The sequence below is a fragment of the Dryobates pubescens genome, chromosome 1, assembly GCF_014839835.1.
Source record: "Dryobates pubescens isolate bDryPub1 chromosome 1, bDryPub1.pri, whole genome shotgun sequence".
NCBI lineage: Eukaryota > Metazoa > Chordata > Aves > Piciformes > Picidae > Dryobates > Dryobates pubescens.
The window spans coordinates 16,679,759-16,692,598 of record NC_071612.1 but is presented as its reverse complement, the minus strand read 5'-3'; the positions used below and the strand labels follow the sequence as shown (position 1 = coordinate 16,692,598).

The following is a 12,840-nucleotide window of genomic DNA, read 5'->3' as shown; positions in this document are numbered from 1 at the left end:
GACCCTGAAGTATTTAGGATAATGTAGGAAAACTAAATGAAGGAAAACTAAATTTAATCCCTAGTTGTGGTTGTGGTTTTTTACCTATGGTGATTTATTAAGATATAGCATGAGCATATTCCAACTTCAGCCTGCTGAGTAGAGAACTCAGCTTGTGGCAAATTGTCTCTTCTATGAATGGTTCTGTGACCTCTGCATGCTTGAGGTGCTCAGATCCAAGCAAGTATTGTTACTTGATTTGGCCAAGAAGTCACTTGCCAGATGTATGATCTGGCTGAGAGGTGACTTGGATAGAAGTTGGAATGTGCAAATTCAGACCCATCAGACTGAGCGGAACCCAGAGTCCAGGGCCTCTCACCGTGTCTGGGGTGAGAATGCTGCCCACAGGGGCAGGTGGAGTTACACACGCTGAACCTCTCCAGTTTCATGCTCTGTATATACCACTGATTCTCATAACAATAGGGTCAATTCTCACTTGCCATCTCCTTGAGGTGTCTTGTCTGGCCAAGCATCTTTGTGCTTTAGGACTCAATTCACCATCCTCTGTCTGCCATCGTGGTTCTGCTCTCTTTCTAAACCTGGGTTTAGAAATATCATTTTCTAAATCAGTTTTCCACTCAGAACGTAGCTGGCTGATAATACCAAGTCTGTTACTAAATAGGTATCTTGCACACGCCAGTTTGCTGTAGCCTGCAGGTGGCAAATTGAAAACTGCTGTTCTAGGAAAAGTCATGTCCAACAGGCTAGTTTTTACTGGGAGATTCATGTGCCAGTAACAAAGGAAATATGGTCACTTCAGTATCTAACAGGTAGACCTGTGTTTCGAGCTAGATACGATTCCAAATCCTCTGCTTAAAAGTTCAGGTCTCTAATTGATTGTTCCACAAGAATGTATTTACTTGTCTGGACTGTTTTGAAAAAGTGGACAAGGTTTCACTGTAAGTGCAGTGACAGGACATTTGTGAGTTTCATTCAGAAAGACTTTTTTCCTCCCATTTGCTGGGTTCTGCCTATTTGAGGCAGTTTTAAAATACTGCATTTCTGTTTTGGCAGGTGAAAAAATGACAGAACAAAAGAATTTGGAAACACATCATATCATCATTAAGAAAGTGTTTCTTTACTGAGGTTACTTACCTAGTAATGGATTTTGGATGCATCATCAGTTAGTGACTAACCATGATGCAAGTGATATGTAAATTTTCTCTTTTTTTCTTCTTTTATTTTTTTTTTTCCTCTTAGGCAGGAAGATCCACCAAGACCTTTTTTTCTGCATCCATGTTTGAGGAGCTCTGATGAAGAAGTAAGATTCCTGCAAAAATGTTCTCAAATTCTGGTGTGTTGTCTCCTACCCTCAAAGGATGTCCAGTCTGTCAGCTTGCGCATTGTCCTTGCAGAAATACTTGCAACAAAAGGTAGATCAAAGATCAGAGATGATTAACCATTTGCACCTGTACAGTATTAGTAATTACCTACTTAATTATCTATGTCTTGATGTTCCACTTTTAGATTCTGAAATTTAGTTTCTGTGATAACCACCAAGACACTTTATATTCTCAAAATCAAACATTGTTACTCTCTTGACTTGATGCCAAGCTGTTTAGCACCTTTCAGGATAAAACACAATTTGTCCATTCCATTCTTCTATTTTTTTGTTGTTTTTTAGAGGAACACTTTTGCAGATCCATGGCATTATTTTAGTGCTGGTATGAACAGTTCTTGCTGTCTGTATTTTTATTCAGATATGTAGAATCCATAGGCTTAGGATGCAATTAGAACTGAATCATGATACCAAATATAATTACCTTTTTTTTAGACATCAATTTATCCAGTGTGGTTCTTTAACTGGGGGGGAGTTCTATTTTGCTTTTTACTTTATCAGCTGCATTTTAATCTAACCAGAAATACACTTAGTAATTTTTTTTCTGTCACTAAATTCAGAAGTGAGTCTCAAGTATATTGTGTGATTCAGTTTACTTTTAATTTTCAAGTATAGTGGCTGCAATGGGGTAGCTTTCAAGGCACCCAGCAGATAAAAGAACCCCAAACCACTTGGAATTTGTCGGTGCACGTCAACTTCCATAATAAAACAGGAGTTTTATCAAGGAGTGCATCCTATCTCAAATGTACTGTGTCCCAGAAGACTAGTTTTGGATTTTTATCAACTTACATACTTATTTTTGCCTTTTATCTGCAATTTTCTTTTGAAGGACAGCAGTTATTCTTCAGCATAAGGATTTTGTTTTAAAATATTTTTCCTTCCAGTACTGAAACCAGTGGTGGAACTGCTGAGTGATCCAGATTATATTAACCAAATGCTACTCAGCCAGCTGGAGTACAGAGAACAGATGAATGAGCATCAGAAGAAAGACTACACATATGCTCCTTCATATGAGAAGTTCATCAAGCTCATTAACAGCAGCTCTGATGTTGAGTTCCTGAAACAACTGAGGTAGTTAATGTTTTGCTGTAGCTTGTTCAAAGTTAAACATGCTTCCTTTGCCAGCCCATTACTGAGGTTTGAATGAGTTGTGATTTTTCTTTTTAAATTCAGTTGTGGATTTCTTTTGATAAAGCAGAGACAGTAAGGATGATAAGCCACAACGTTTGTTAAGACTCTAATACAGTCAGCTTTTTAGTTCAGTGGCAGAAAATGTTAAAAACTTCTGCTTAGTAGTGTACTGGGCATGACAACACTGTTAAAGGGCATAACTGAGCCTTCTTTCCAGCTTGCCTCCGTGGAGTTAAATAAAATTGCATGCTGAATTTCCACTAGTGTGTGGTTATGTCCCCCTACCACATGTCCTCATCTTTAAGAAGTATGGCTGGCCATGGTAGTCAGGTGACTGTAAACTGGAATGACCGTAAGGATGCTGGGCATTCAGAACAGCTCACTGTGCTTCTGTGACATGGAAAGAGGGATTTGAGTTCCAGCACATTTTACCACTGTAGCAGAAGTTTTCCTAGATTGCTGTGGGGAGGTGTTTTTTAATTGTATCCTTGTATCCTTTTAAAACAAGTTAATGAACTCTGAAGAATTCCCTAAAGACCAAGAAAACCCCATTCCCCTCAGCTCCTATATATGATTTTGATCTTCCTGTTTTCTAATGTAAATAGTACCTGGTCACTGTCATACTAATTCCCACACTCCCTCACAAAAATCTCATCTGTTTGTTCCTTCCCTCTCTTATCATGACATGAGATACTGCATACATCTCAAGCCCACTTGCCCAAGTCCAAGATGTTTATCCTTGCCTTATCTTTATAGCTGAGCTGTTTCTCTTCTGATTTCTGATGCAAGTGAAAGGACAAGGAACAAGTGACTAGGAAGTAGGAAGCAGAGATAGTACTGTTGTAGGATCTAGTTGGTCCTTTAGTTGGTTTTGTGTGGTAGGTTGAGAGAGGGCCTAGCTCTCCCTCCCCCACAGAGTAAGAAACCACGGCTAAACTCAGTCGGAGAAAGCAGACTATATTTACAAGCGTACACGGAAAGCAGGTTGTATATAACACAATATATACAGGTATTTACAATATATACACAGAAATATATAGCAAAGAGAAATAACACAACAAAATTTCCTCCTCAGGGAGGGTTTCCCTCCCGGTAACCCTCTCTCTCCCCCCACTACCTCCCTTTTTTCCCGAAAAAGGGTTAGAGAGAAAGAAAGGCAAGTTATTAAGGAAAAGAGTTGTTATTAAGCTTCAAAAAAGCCCATGCAGAATTAGTTTGCTTATCTCAAGGTCAGCTCTGCTTAGTTTTCTGAGAAGCAGGCAGGGAGAGAAGCAGTTCAGGCTGGCACGGCAGAACAGGCTGAAACCCAAACTCCCAAACTGAGAAAAAATTCCAACTGCCCTACAATTTTAAGTTGCATTTTGTCCATCCACCAATGAAATTCATTTAGAATATCAGAGTGGTTTTGTTCTAGTACCGAAAACTTTCAGCCAGTGTCCCAGTACTGTCCCTTTTCTTAAAGGCACAGCCTCAAACGGTCACATTTTGTTGAGCACAAAATGCTCTGTAGGACAACTGAAGCCATTTCCACAGTGCTTGTCCTAATCTGTTACCACCAACTGGAATTGGTATTTTTCCCTCTTCCCTGAGTCCCTTCATTTGCAGCTACAGGTCATCTTTCCCTCTTCCTAAATGGCTGCAGGAGCATCTGAAAGGTATAAGCATGCTGATAGCATTTGGTGCACTGTGTTATCTGCTGTGACCCAGACCTTCTGTTGCACTTTGCTGAACCAGGCTAAATAATGGTTTACCAGGATGCAGTATGTAGGCTGAATAAATGGCATCTTACTTTCTCTTGTTCTCCTCTGATTCTGAAACCACTTGCATTTCAGAGATGGGAAAATACATTTAGGTGATGGTGAAATGATTTTGTTGCTTGGCTACTTGTGGTTCATCTGCTGTAAAATTTGCTCTTTACTCTGGACCAGTGTGACTTTCCTGAGAGCAGAAATGAGCCTCTATTAGACTCTGTCTAAAATCTAATTGACATCATATTTATTAGTGTAATCACACTAATGGATCTCCTTGTTTCAAAAGAAACTCAACTCTCTTGTTGGTCAGGCACATTAATGCTCAATGTGCTCTCTTTTTAGCTGATAGGTCACTTCAAATTGTGTTCTCTAATATCAGACAGCAAATTTGCTTTCTGAAATAATGTGGGTTTGGCTGCACATAAGTTTTTTCTGTTGTAGCCTGTGGAGTCCAACTACCATCATCTTGAGATCTGTTCTTCTACACCCTACATAATGTTGATCAGTCTAAGCTGATCGATATTTCAATGTTTCAATTCTGCTCAGAATCTGTAACTAAATTTTAAAGGCCTAAACCCAACACACAACGGAAGATGTCTAAGAAAATGTCTTTTCTTTTCGGAGAGAAATGGTGTGTGATTTTGGAGACAGTGCTCGTTCTTCCTCTGTTTGTACAGACCCAGTCTCTGGGAAGTGTTGAAAAGGAGACATATTTCCTTTATTATAAATGATATGGCAATATTAATCAAAACATTAATAACCTTTATTAATATGAAAATTGCCAAATGTATCAAAAGGTTTGATGTACAGTTAGAATATATTTACAGTGGAAATGTACAGTATTTGGGCAACTATAACAAGTTAAACAATTTTGTGCAAACTGGGAGGAACTAACAAGGAGAATACCCCAGTCGGGGGGAGACGCAACAAGAACAGTTATGCCAAAGAGGCAGTTAATTAATTATGCCCAGCTGTTTGTACCCAAGTAGGGAGTGCTGCTGCTTTGTATTAGAGGCTTTGGGGCACTCTCATATGCCAGGCACAGCAGGTTGCCAGCAGCAATGCCACACAGTCTTCGATGGCTGGTCTGGCTTCAGCAGATGGCAGGCTGTTAACAATGCTTCTTGCGATGGGCGCTTGCCTTGTCCTGGGTGAGTTGAGGCATAGCAAAATCCTGGTTGCAAGGGGAAGCAGGCGTGGCTCTGACTCCTAAGCTCATGGCTTCTCTCGTAGCTTGCGGTGTGTATGCTCATGGCTTTATTCCAGGAGCTGGACCGGGCAACTTGAAGCTATGCAACTCAAGGCAGTTTCGAGCCAGACAAGGTCCAAGCAGGTTCAAGCACGCTAGGCAAAAGCAAGGCTAAGCAAGGCACAGGCAACTGGAAATCAGCCTGAGATTGATTGGACCAATAGGGCATGAAAACAGCGCACAGTTACCTAATGGGAAGGGGTTCTGCCAGGCTATGGCCAGAACATATGCCCTTACCATAGATACAGGGTTGTTTACCAGATGTGCATGGTCCTGTCCCCTTCATTTTCTCGCGTTACCCTGGCTTTCTGCAGGAAGGAAGAGAGAGAGAGGGACCATGTCTAGACACCTTAGTGTATGTCTGGGTTTGTGCTGGGGCCATTTGGCCTTACTATGACAGAAAGAAACACCTACTCTGTGGAGCAGGGATTTCTGTTTTGTTTGTTCCTAGCAGTGGGGGAGCACCTAGAGAGAGCTGGGCTGTAGCCATCTCGGTGTTATGGAGAATACTTTCCAAAGCTTTCATCATTTACTAGTGAAAGTTACAGATTTATGTCAAGGAAACCCCAAAAGTGGTGCCTCTGTGAAGGGACTGGAGGAAGTGTCATTTTTAATGAACAAAGTAAATGATATTACAGGTTTTAAATACAGAAAAATCTGTGAAGAGGGAATTAAAGAAAAGGAAACAAGTAAGCCATTGTGCAGTTACCAGCAAGGAGTCAGAGTCCATTGGAATGATAATAGTGGGGAGAATGCTTCCAGTTCTCTTCCTGCAACAATTAAATTACTGGCATGTTGTAGTGAAACTTGTTTCCCAGTTAGATGCTATTCTGGGTGATAACATTCTCTTTATCAGAGATTCCTGTTCTTTATTTGATTTAGAAATTATTTTTCAGTGCCTGTTCTAAGCCAGTACATGGCACTCAAAGAACTGTAAGCCTTCTCTTGTTAGTCCTGGTGTTGCCATGTAACATCTTGGTAAAGAACAGATACAAGTGGTAACAATTTTCTGTGTAAGCTAACTTTCAGGGAGATTTATCCCAGGCCGCTACAACGGCTGGGAAAGTACACGTTTGCTTTATTGGTTGTTTGGGTTTTGATTGTTTGTTTTTCTTGAAATATCTCTGCCATGCTTTAGCTTTGCAGATTAATTGCTGTTTACTGAGACAAAATGTGTTGATTGATGAAAGAGGTCATGAGGCACCGATAAATAATTCCACTGAGTCTTGATGGACTGTACTGAAGAAAGCTTAGACTCGGGGTGCTCTGATGTATGCACATGACAAGTCCCATAAGGCATTCTTTCATACTGGTTTCTTTAAGAGAGTTTTGCTAAGCTCTCTTGTGATTAGAACCAGGTACTTGGGTATGCAGGGAAAAGTTTCTAGCTGGATCAGTAGAAAGCTGTGGGTTGAAGGGTGTTGTTGCTCTTGGCCAGGAAGCAGAAAAGAGTGGGAGGCTTTGTGTGTTGGATCTCCATGTAAGCAAGTGTACCAGCTCGCTGCCTTGCAAATACCATACTAGCCTTTCAAGGAGAGCTACTGCATTTTGTAAATCTTTTTTTCTCTCCTTGATTAGAAGCACTACTGTAGAAGGAAAATTATATTGATCTTCTGCATTGCTTTTATGAATTTTATTTTTAGAACTTAAGTGATGCAGCAATTACTTATTAATTTTGGAGCTACTTTTGCATTCTCAGTTCATGAATATCTGTAGTGGACCTCTAACATTTGATTGCTTTATCTCTTAGCAGAACTTCACTCCATTGCTTTGTGGAAATAGGCTTTGTGTTTGTTGTAAGGGACATTCGGGGAGCTGTTGCATGTTTTCATGAAAAGTAATTTGCTGATTTCCAAGGAGCTTTTAAAAGCTTCCAGAGAAGGGACAGTTGTATGGTCATTCAGAATCTCTCTTTATAATGTTTACCTCCATTGTTGCTTGTCATGAAGGGAGACAGAGTTTTATTCCTGTTTTATCAAGTTTCCACAAAATGTGTTTTTCCCTATTTCTTTCAAGAAGAAAAAGTTAAATGGTGAAATTGCACCTCTATTTCCCCTCAGATTTAAGTTAGCATGGGTAAATTGAAAGTCAATAACCTATAAGGAAGAATAGATGGATTCTTCCATGTCAGAAGTGAAGGAAATTTGCTTGCTCTGTTAGATTAGAGATGAAGGACATGATGAGTTAAAAACATAGCTGAGAATAAATAGATGTAAGGAAATAAACCAGTGGATACTTCTTATCCTGCTTTCAAGATTAACATTATATTTATACTGTTGTTTACTAGTATAGCAGCAAAATGTCACTACACAATTCATGGTCTGAAAGATCATTGTCACCAGCTCATGTCATCCTTTACTTAAGAAATGAGGGAAAGGGGAAAAACACAACAAAGAATAGGGGAGAGACAAGAGTGGGAATGTAGAAGTAATGTGGATGTCAGTCCATGATTGGTTCAGTTTATCAACTACAGTTCTTGAAAATAAAATTAATACATCACATTCAAAACTTCCTTAGATGTTTACTTACCAGCACCACAGAATCTGTAGGAACTAAAACATTTGGAACAGCCTTTTAGGGAGAAAGGGTCATGGTCTGGCTCTGCAGCCCAGGTGCTTTTTCTGGGCTGCAGCATTGTACAGTACTCTAATTGAGTAGTTAGAGGCAAAGCTCAGTGTTGGGAGGAACAGACTAAATGGTATTTTTCAGGATGTAACTCAAGAGCATTACCCCTACTTAAGGTGACGAGGAACAGAACAAAAGAGATGCTGTATTAACAGTATTAATAAACATGTAAAACCATCAATGTGAACAAATGGGATTCAATTTGCCAGGAAAAAAACTTGTGAGGAAAAAGTAGAAACTTCCTTCCATGGGCAGTGTTTACTTGGTTGTCTGTACCTGGTTTTATAAATTCATGATGTTCACAGGTACCTTACAACACCTGAGTGAGGTAAATGAGTGTTGTTTATAAACCATTCATGATGTCTGTCTATGAGCAGGGAATTAACTATGAGACTTCTATACACCAAAACACCACCTTTGCTCTAGGGCTTTTCTTCCCTGGGAAGGACTGGGCAAGAACTGTGGTGGTGGAATAAAATAGTCAAAATACAGTAATTTTTCTAATTTATATCTGCTCTGTATAGCTAGTGAGTGTATTAGCTAGAAGAACCTTAAGACAGCTCTGCTTTTGAACTGAACTCTCTTCCTAGTTTCCTACAGGAAACCTATATTAATGTTAAACATTTACTTTAGATTGTGTTCACTATTACCTGCATGTGCAGTGCCAGCAGTTGAGGGAAGGGAGCAGAATTATTGTTAGTTGGAGGTTTTCCTTTTGTTTCAAGATAACCACCATATGCAGATTGCTCTCTATTTCAAGGTGAGGAGGAGTGGAAGTGGGTTGTTTTTTATTAATCCTTAAGTGTGCTGTGTAAAGAAACATTGCTAAAAATTAATACCATGTTTTCTTTCTTTCTCTCCTCCCTCTTCACCCTTATCCCCCTACTGTTTTTAAAATTAGGTATCAGATTGTAGTGGAAATAGTTCAGGCAACCACAATCAGCAATATTCCCCATGTGAAGAGGCAGAAAGGTAAGATTTAATTTTGTGAAGTCACATCTGTTGTTTTCATTTTGAAAAGCTGTTTGAACTCCCAACATACATATGCAATCAGCATGTGTGGGATTTTTAGACAGATTTTAGGAATGCTCTGCCTTCAGTATTTCAGTTTATTTCATTTGTCTTATTGTTCCAGAAACTCCCATAGTGTGATTATCACCCCCACCCCATCTTCATTTAAGCTGATAGATCATGAGAAAGGTCATATCTAGGATACATTTATTTTCAGAACCTGCTGCAAGTAGGATTTTTTGCATTACATATTCATATGCTGAGAACCTTTCTTCCTCTCTCTTTTTCATGCAATCCATTCTTCAAAGACTCGGTTTGTTCTTTCAAAATACAGAAGAAGGAATCATACAGCATGATTGTCAATTCAGGCTTTATTTTGACTCTTCATTCTGTTGTGTTTGTGTTCAAATTCAGAGCACTCAAATTGTTCTGCAGTGTTTTTGGCAGTGTTTCAAAATGCCTTTTAGAATGCACGAGAATCTTACATTTGTACCTACATTTATTGTATAAGCTGCTTCTTATGCTTCTCAAAATGTACCAGAACTGTAGTATATCTTCAGGAGATTACACTGATGGCAAAATTACAGACTAAATTTTTGCTTGGACAGAGAGTAGAATAGAATAGAGTAGAACAGACTAGACCGGGTTGGAAGAGACCTTCAGGATCATTGCGTCCAACCTATCAGCTAATCCAACCCACCTAATCAACTAAACCATGCAACCAAGCACCCTATCAAGTCTCCTGAACACCTCCAATAGAAGCTACGTTAGAATAGACCAGACCAGACCAGGTTGGAAGAGACCTTCAAGATCATTGCGTCCAACCTATCAACTAATCCAACCCACCTAATCAACTAAACCATATACTTAAGGTATATCAAAGCACAATAAGAAGGCAATGGATAACATAAATAAATGTGTTTGTAAACATCTAGAAGATTTTGCTTTTACTTTTTCAGGTAATCTCTGTCAGGTTAAAAGAAAAAAAAGAGAATCCATTTCTATCTCCTTGTATTAGAAAGGAAAGCTTTTAAGTGATTCAAGTGTAATGAAAAACGCAGAAACAAATTATAAACATGCCATGAGGGGGTAAAAAAAAAACCACTTCTGGCCAGCCTTAAGAGCTTGGGTTCTGTGCTCAAGTTTCTGAAGTGTAAAGTTGTCAGAACCGAGAGGCCTTTATTTTCTAAAACAGAGCTAGATGTGCATTCCTGTAGGATAAACTGCTTGTGTCAAACCACAGCAAAAGTAGGTGCTGATTTTTTGCTCAAGTGTGCATTACAGAAAGATACTAATATTTCCCAGATGAAAGCTAATTTAATGGAAAGTCTGTTTCATAAAGTAATAAAACGAGAACAGGGAAGTTAACTCCAAGTACATTATGAAAAATCAATCTTGCTAAGCCTGTATTTCCATTTGTGCTGCCATTGGTCTTTGTTGTGACAAGAATTGATCTGGGGAGTATTTTCATACAGTTTAGGTTCCTACAATCAATTACTGTGGTGTTCTCCTCTGTCTCACTTGAGTTTATATAGTTAACTATCTACTGGTCTAAACCCTGTGCAGAAGATGGTTTTCTGAAGCTACAAGTCCCTGGTAGTGCAGAATAGATATACAAAGATTAATACTGTTTTTTCTGCCAAAGTATCTGGTCCCACTTCCTCTTCATTTTCATGGACTCTTGACTTTACCTGTATTTATATAAAAATCCAACAGAATTTCCACTAGCTGGTGCACTGAAGTTTTGTGTTAAGATACTGACTTCTATTGTTCAGTCCTGTGGCAACCTTGAATGTCACTTAAGAGTTGATTACCATTGATGGCTGTATTAGTGAGTGGGGATGTTGGTTAAACCTTTTATTTATTAAATAGCCACTAGTTATTCATCTTGTGTTGGAAGAAAAAGGTGATTTGGGGTTTTTTTTCCTTGAGAGGTGGAATACTATGTCCAACAGAGGCATACAATGCAATCTTCTTATAGTTAATGCAAATTTAAGGCAGATTTCTAATCTGTTTCAATTATTCAGCTAAGGATTTAATCTACCAAATATTTTTCAGACTCAACCAATATGCAGTAAACTTTTAGGGGGTTATCCAGAGGGTTAAAATCTAGTTCTGAAGGCTTTGTTGTCTTGTTTTTCCTGAAGTGGGTGGAAACATTTTTTCTAATGAGTTAATGAGTCTAATCTGTTCCTGAATTTTAGGAAGAAGCTTTACTACTTTTCTTAAAACAACACCCCCCAAAACAAAACAAACAAAACCCAAACAAACCACAGCAACCCAAAACCAGCAAAAAATCCAGCACATCTCACTGCTGATACAGAGACTGTTGAACTCTCGTAGGGCAGACCACCAGATTACTTATTATTGTGATGCTTCCCTTTCTCGATGCCACAACATACTGCTACCCTTGCCAGCAGCTGAATTTCATGGAGAATAACTGAAAGTAAGCTTTATGCAAAATGGAAGTGCATTCTGTCTCTTTTTAATCTATGCCTCCAGTGCCTGCTGCATACCTGTAATGTCTATGAGCGTGGGTGTTCAATGGATACAACAATCTCTCCTTTCCTGCTAGTAAATGAGCTCTTGTCTTAAGCATCTCGTAGCTTTGATTCCAGCTTGGCAAGAGATACTCTTACTGATACTCTGAGGTACTCTGATATTGATACTCTTTCCTTTTTCCTATGGCAAAATTTGGTCCTGGAAATGTAACTGCTTCTTCAGTGTCTGGGTATCAGCTAGAGCAGCTGAACTATGGATGACCAGTAAGTAGTCTGTCAAGACTGATCTCAGCTCTCAGATTGTAAGAGTGGAGGAAGTGTAGAATGCAATGTCACGGGTGTAAACTCAGCCTCTGTCAGTTTGGGGTATGATTGCTTCCTGAGGTAGTGATTTTAACAGAAAAAACTACAGCAACAAACATGAGGAATACTTAGTACAGCAGTAGAGGCCAATACTTTGCAGCAGTGACTGCTTAGCTACTATCTAAGCAAAGTAAGTCTTTTGCAAGTACATAACTAGCAGAAAATATGCCTGAGCAGGATTGTGTACCTTCGCTATTGTTTGAGGAGACCATTAATTAAGTCTCTAAAACTAACAAAAAAAATGGTTTATAAAAAGATTAAGTATCAGTTAGTAAAGGATGAATAGCCTGCGGAGCAGGTTTCAGACTGGCAATTTCTCACGTGAGCTCCGCTTGCCTGGCTTTAACTGGCGATACTAAGTGTACCTTTAATGTTGGCGTCCAGAGGGCTTGTCCCTCAGCGAGGACAGTGCTCTTTACGCTTGATATAATTAGTGTTGGTGCCACCTATTGGCGAAATATTTAGCTGTGAGAGCCCTCTAATAAAAGCAGCAAGTTCTTCATAGTACTTCTAAACACAATTAAACCTTCTGTAGTAAAAAAAGGCATGTTATAGGGGTCTTTTTTCAGATTTCTCGCTCTTGAGTCTTGTGGCATGTGAGCACAGGAGGGCAAATGAAACTGTAGAAAAGCATCTGATTTATGTTAAGCAGTAACTCTTGCATTTGACTCTCTGAGAGTCAAATGTCTTATGAGGTTGAGACACAAAATAATTTGAGAGGTTCACAGTGTGATGCCTGTTCTGTGGCCAGGACAATTGCTTGTGGTTGTTGCTAGAGCTTGGTAAGAAACCTAGTGTAGCATTACTGTTTTCAGAAGTGTTGATTGTTTG

At 39.2% G+C, this 12,840-nt stretch overlaps 1 protein-coding gene across 1 annotated transcript in view; it reads left to right on the top strand.

The window, feature by feature from the left end:
* The window catches only part of SNX25 (sorting nexin 25), an 87,944-nt gene that overhangs the window by 29,922 nt on the left and 45,182 nt on the right, over positions 1 to 12,840 (top strand). The window contains exons 4-6 of the mRNA XM_054161899.1: positions 1,240 to 1,412; positions 2,263 to 2,449; positions 9,036 to 9,106. Of these exons, the coding sequence (XP_054017874.1) occupies positions 1,240 to 1,412; positions 2,263 to 2,449; positions 9,036 to 9,106 (431 nt within the window). The remainder of the gene's footprint in view (positions 1 to 1,239; positions 1,413 to 2,262; positions 2,450 to 9,035; positions 9,107 to 12,840) is intronic.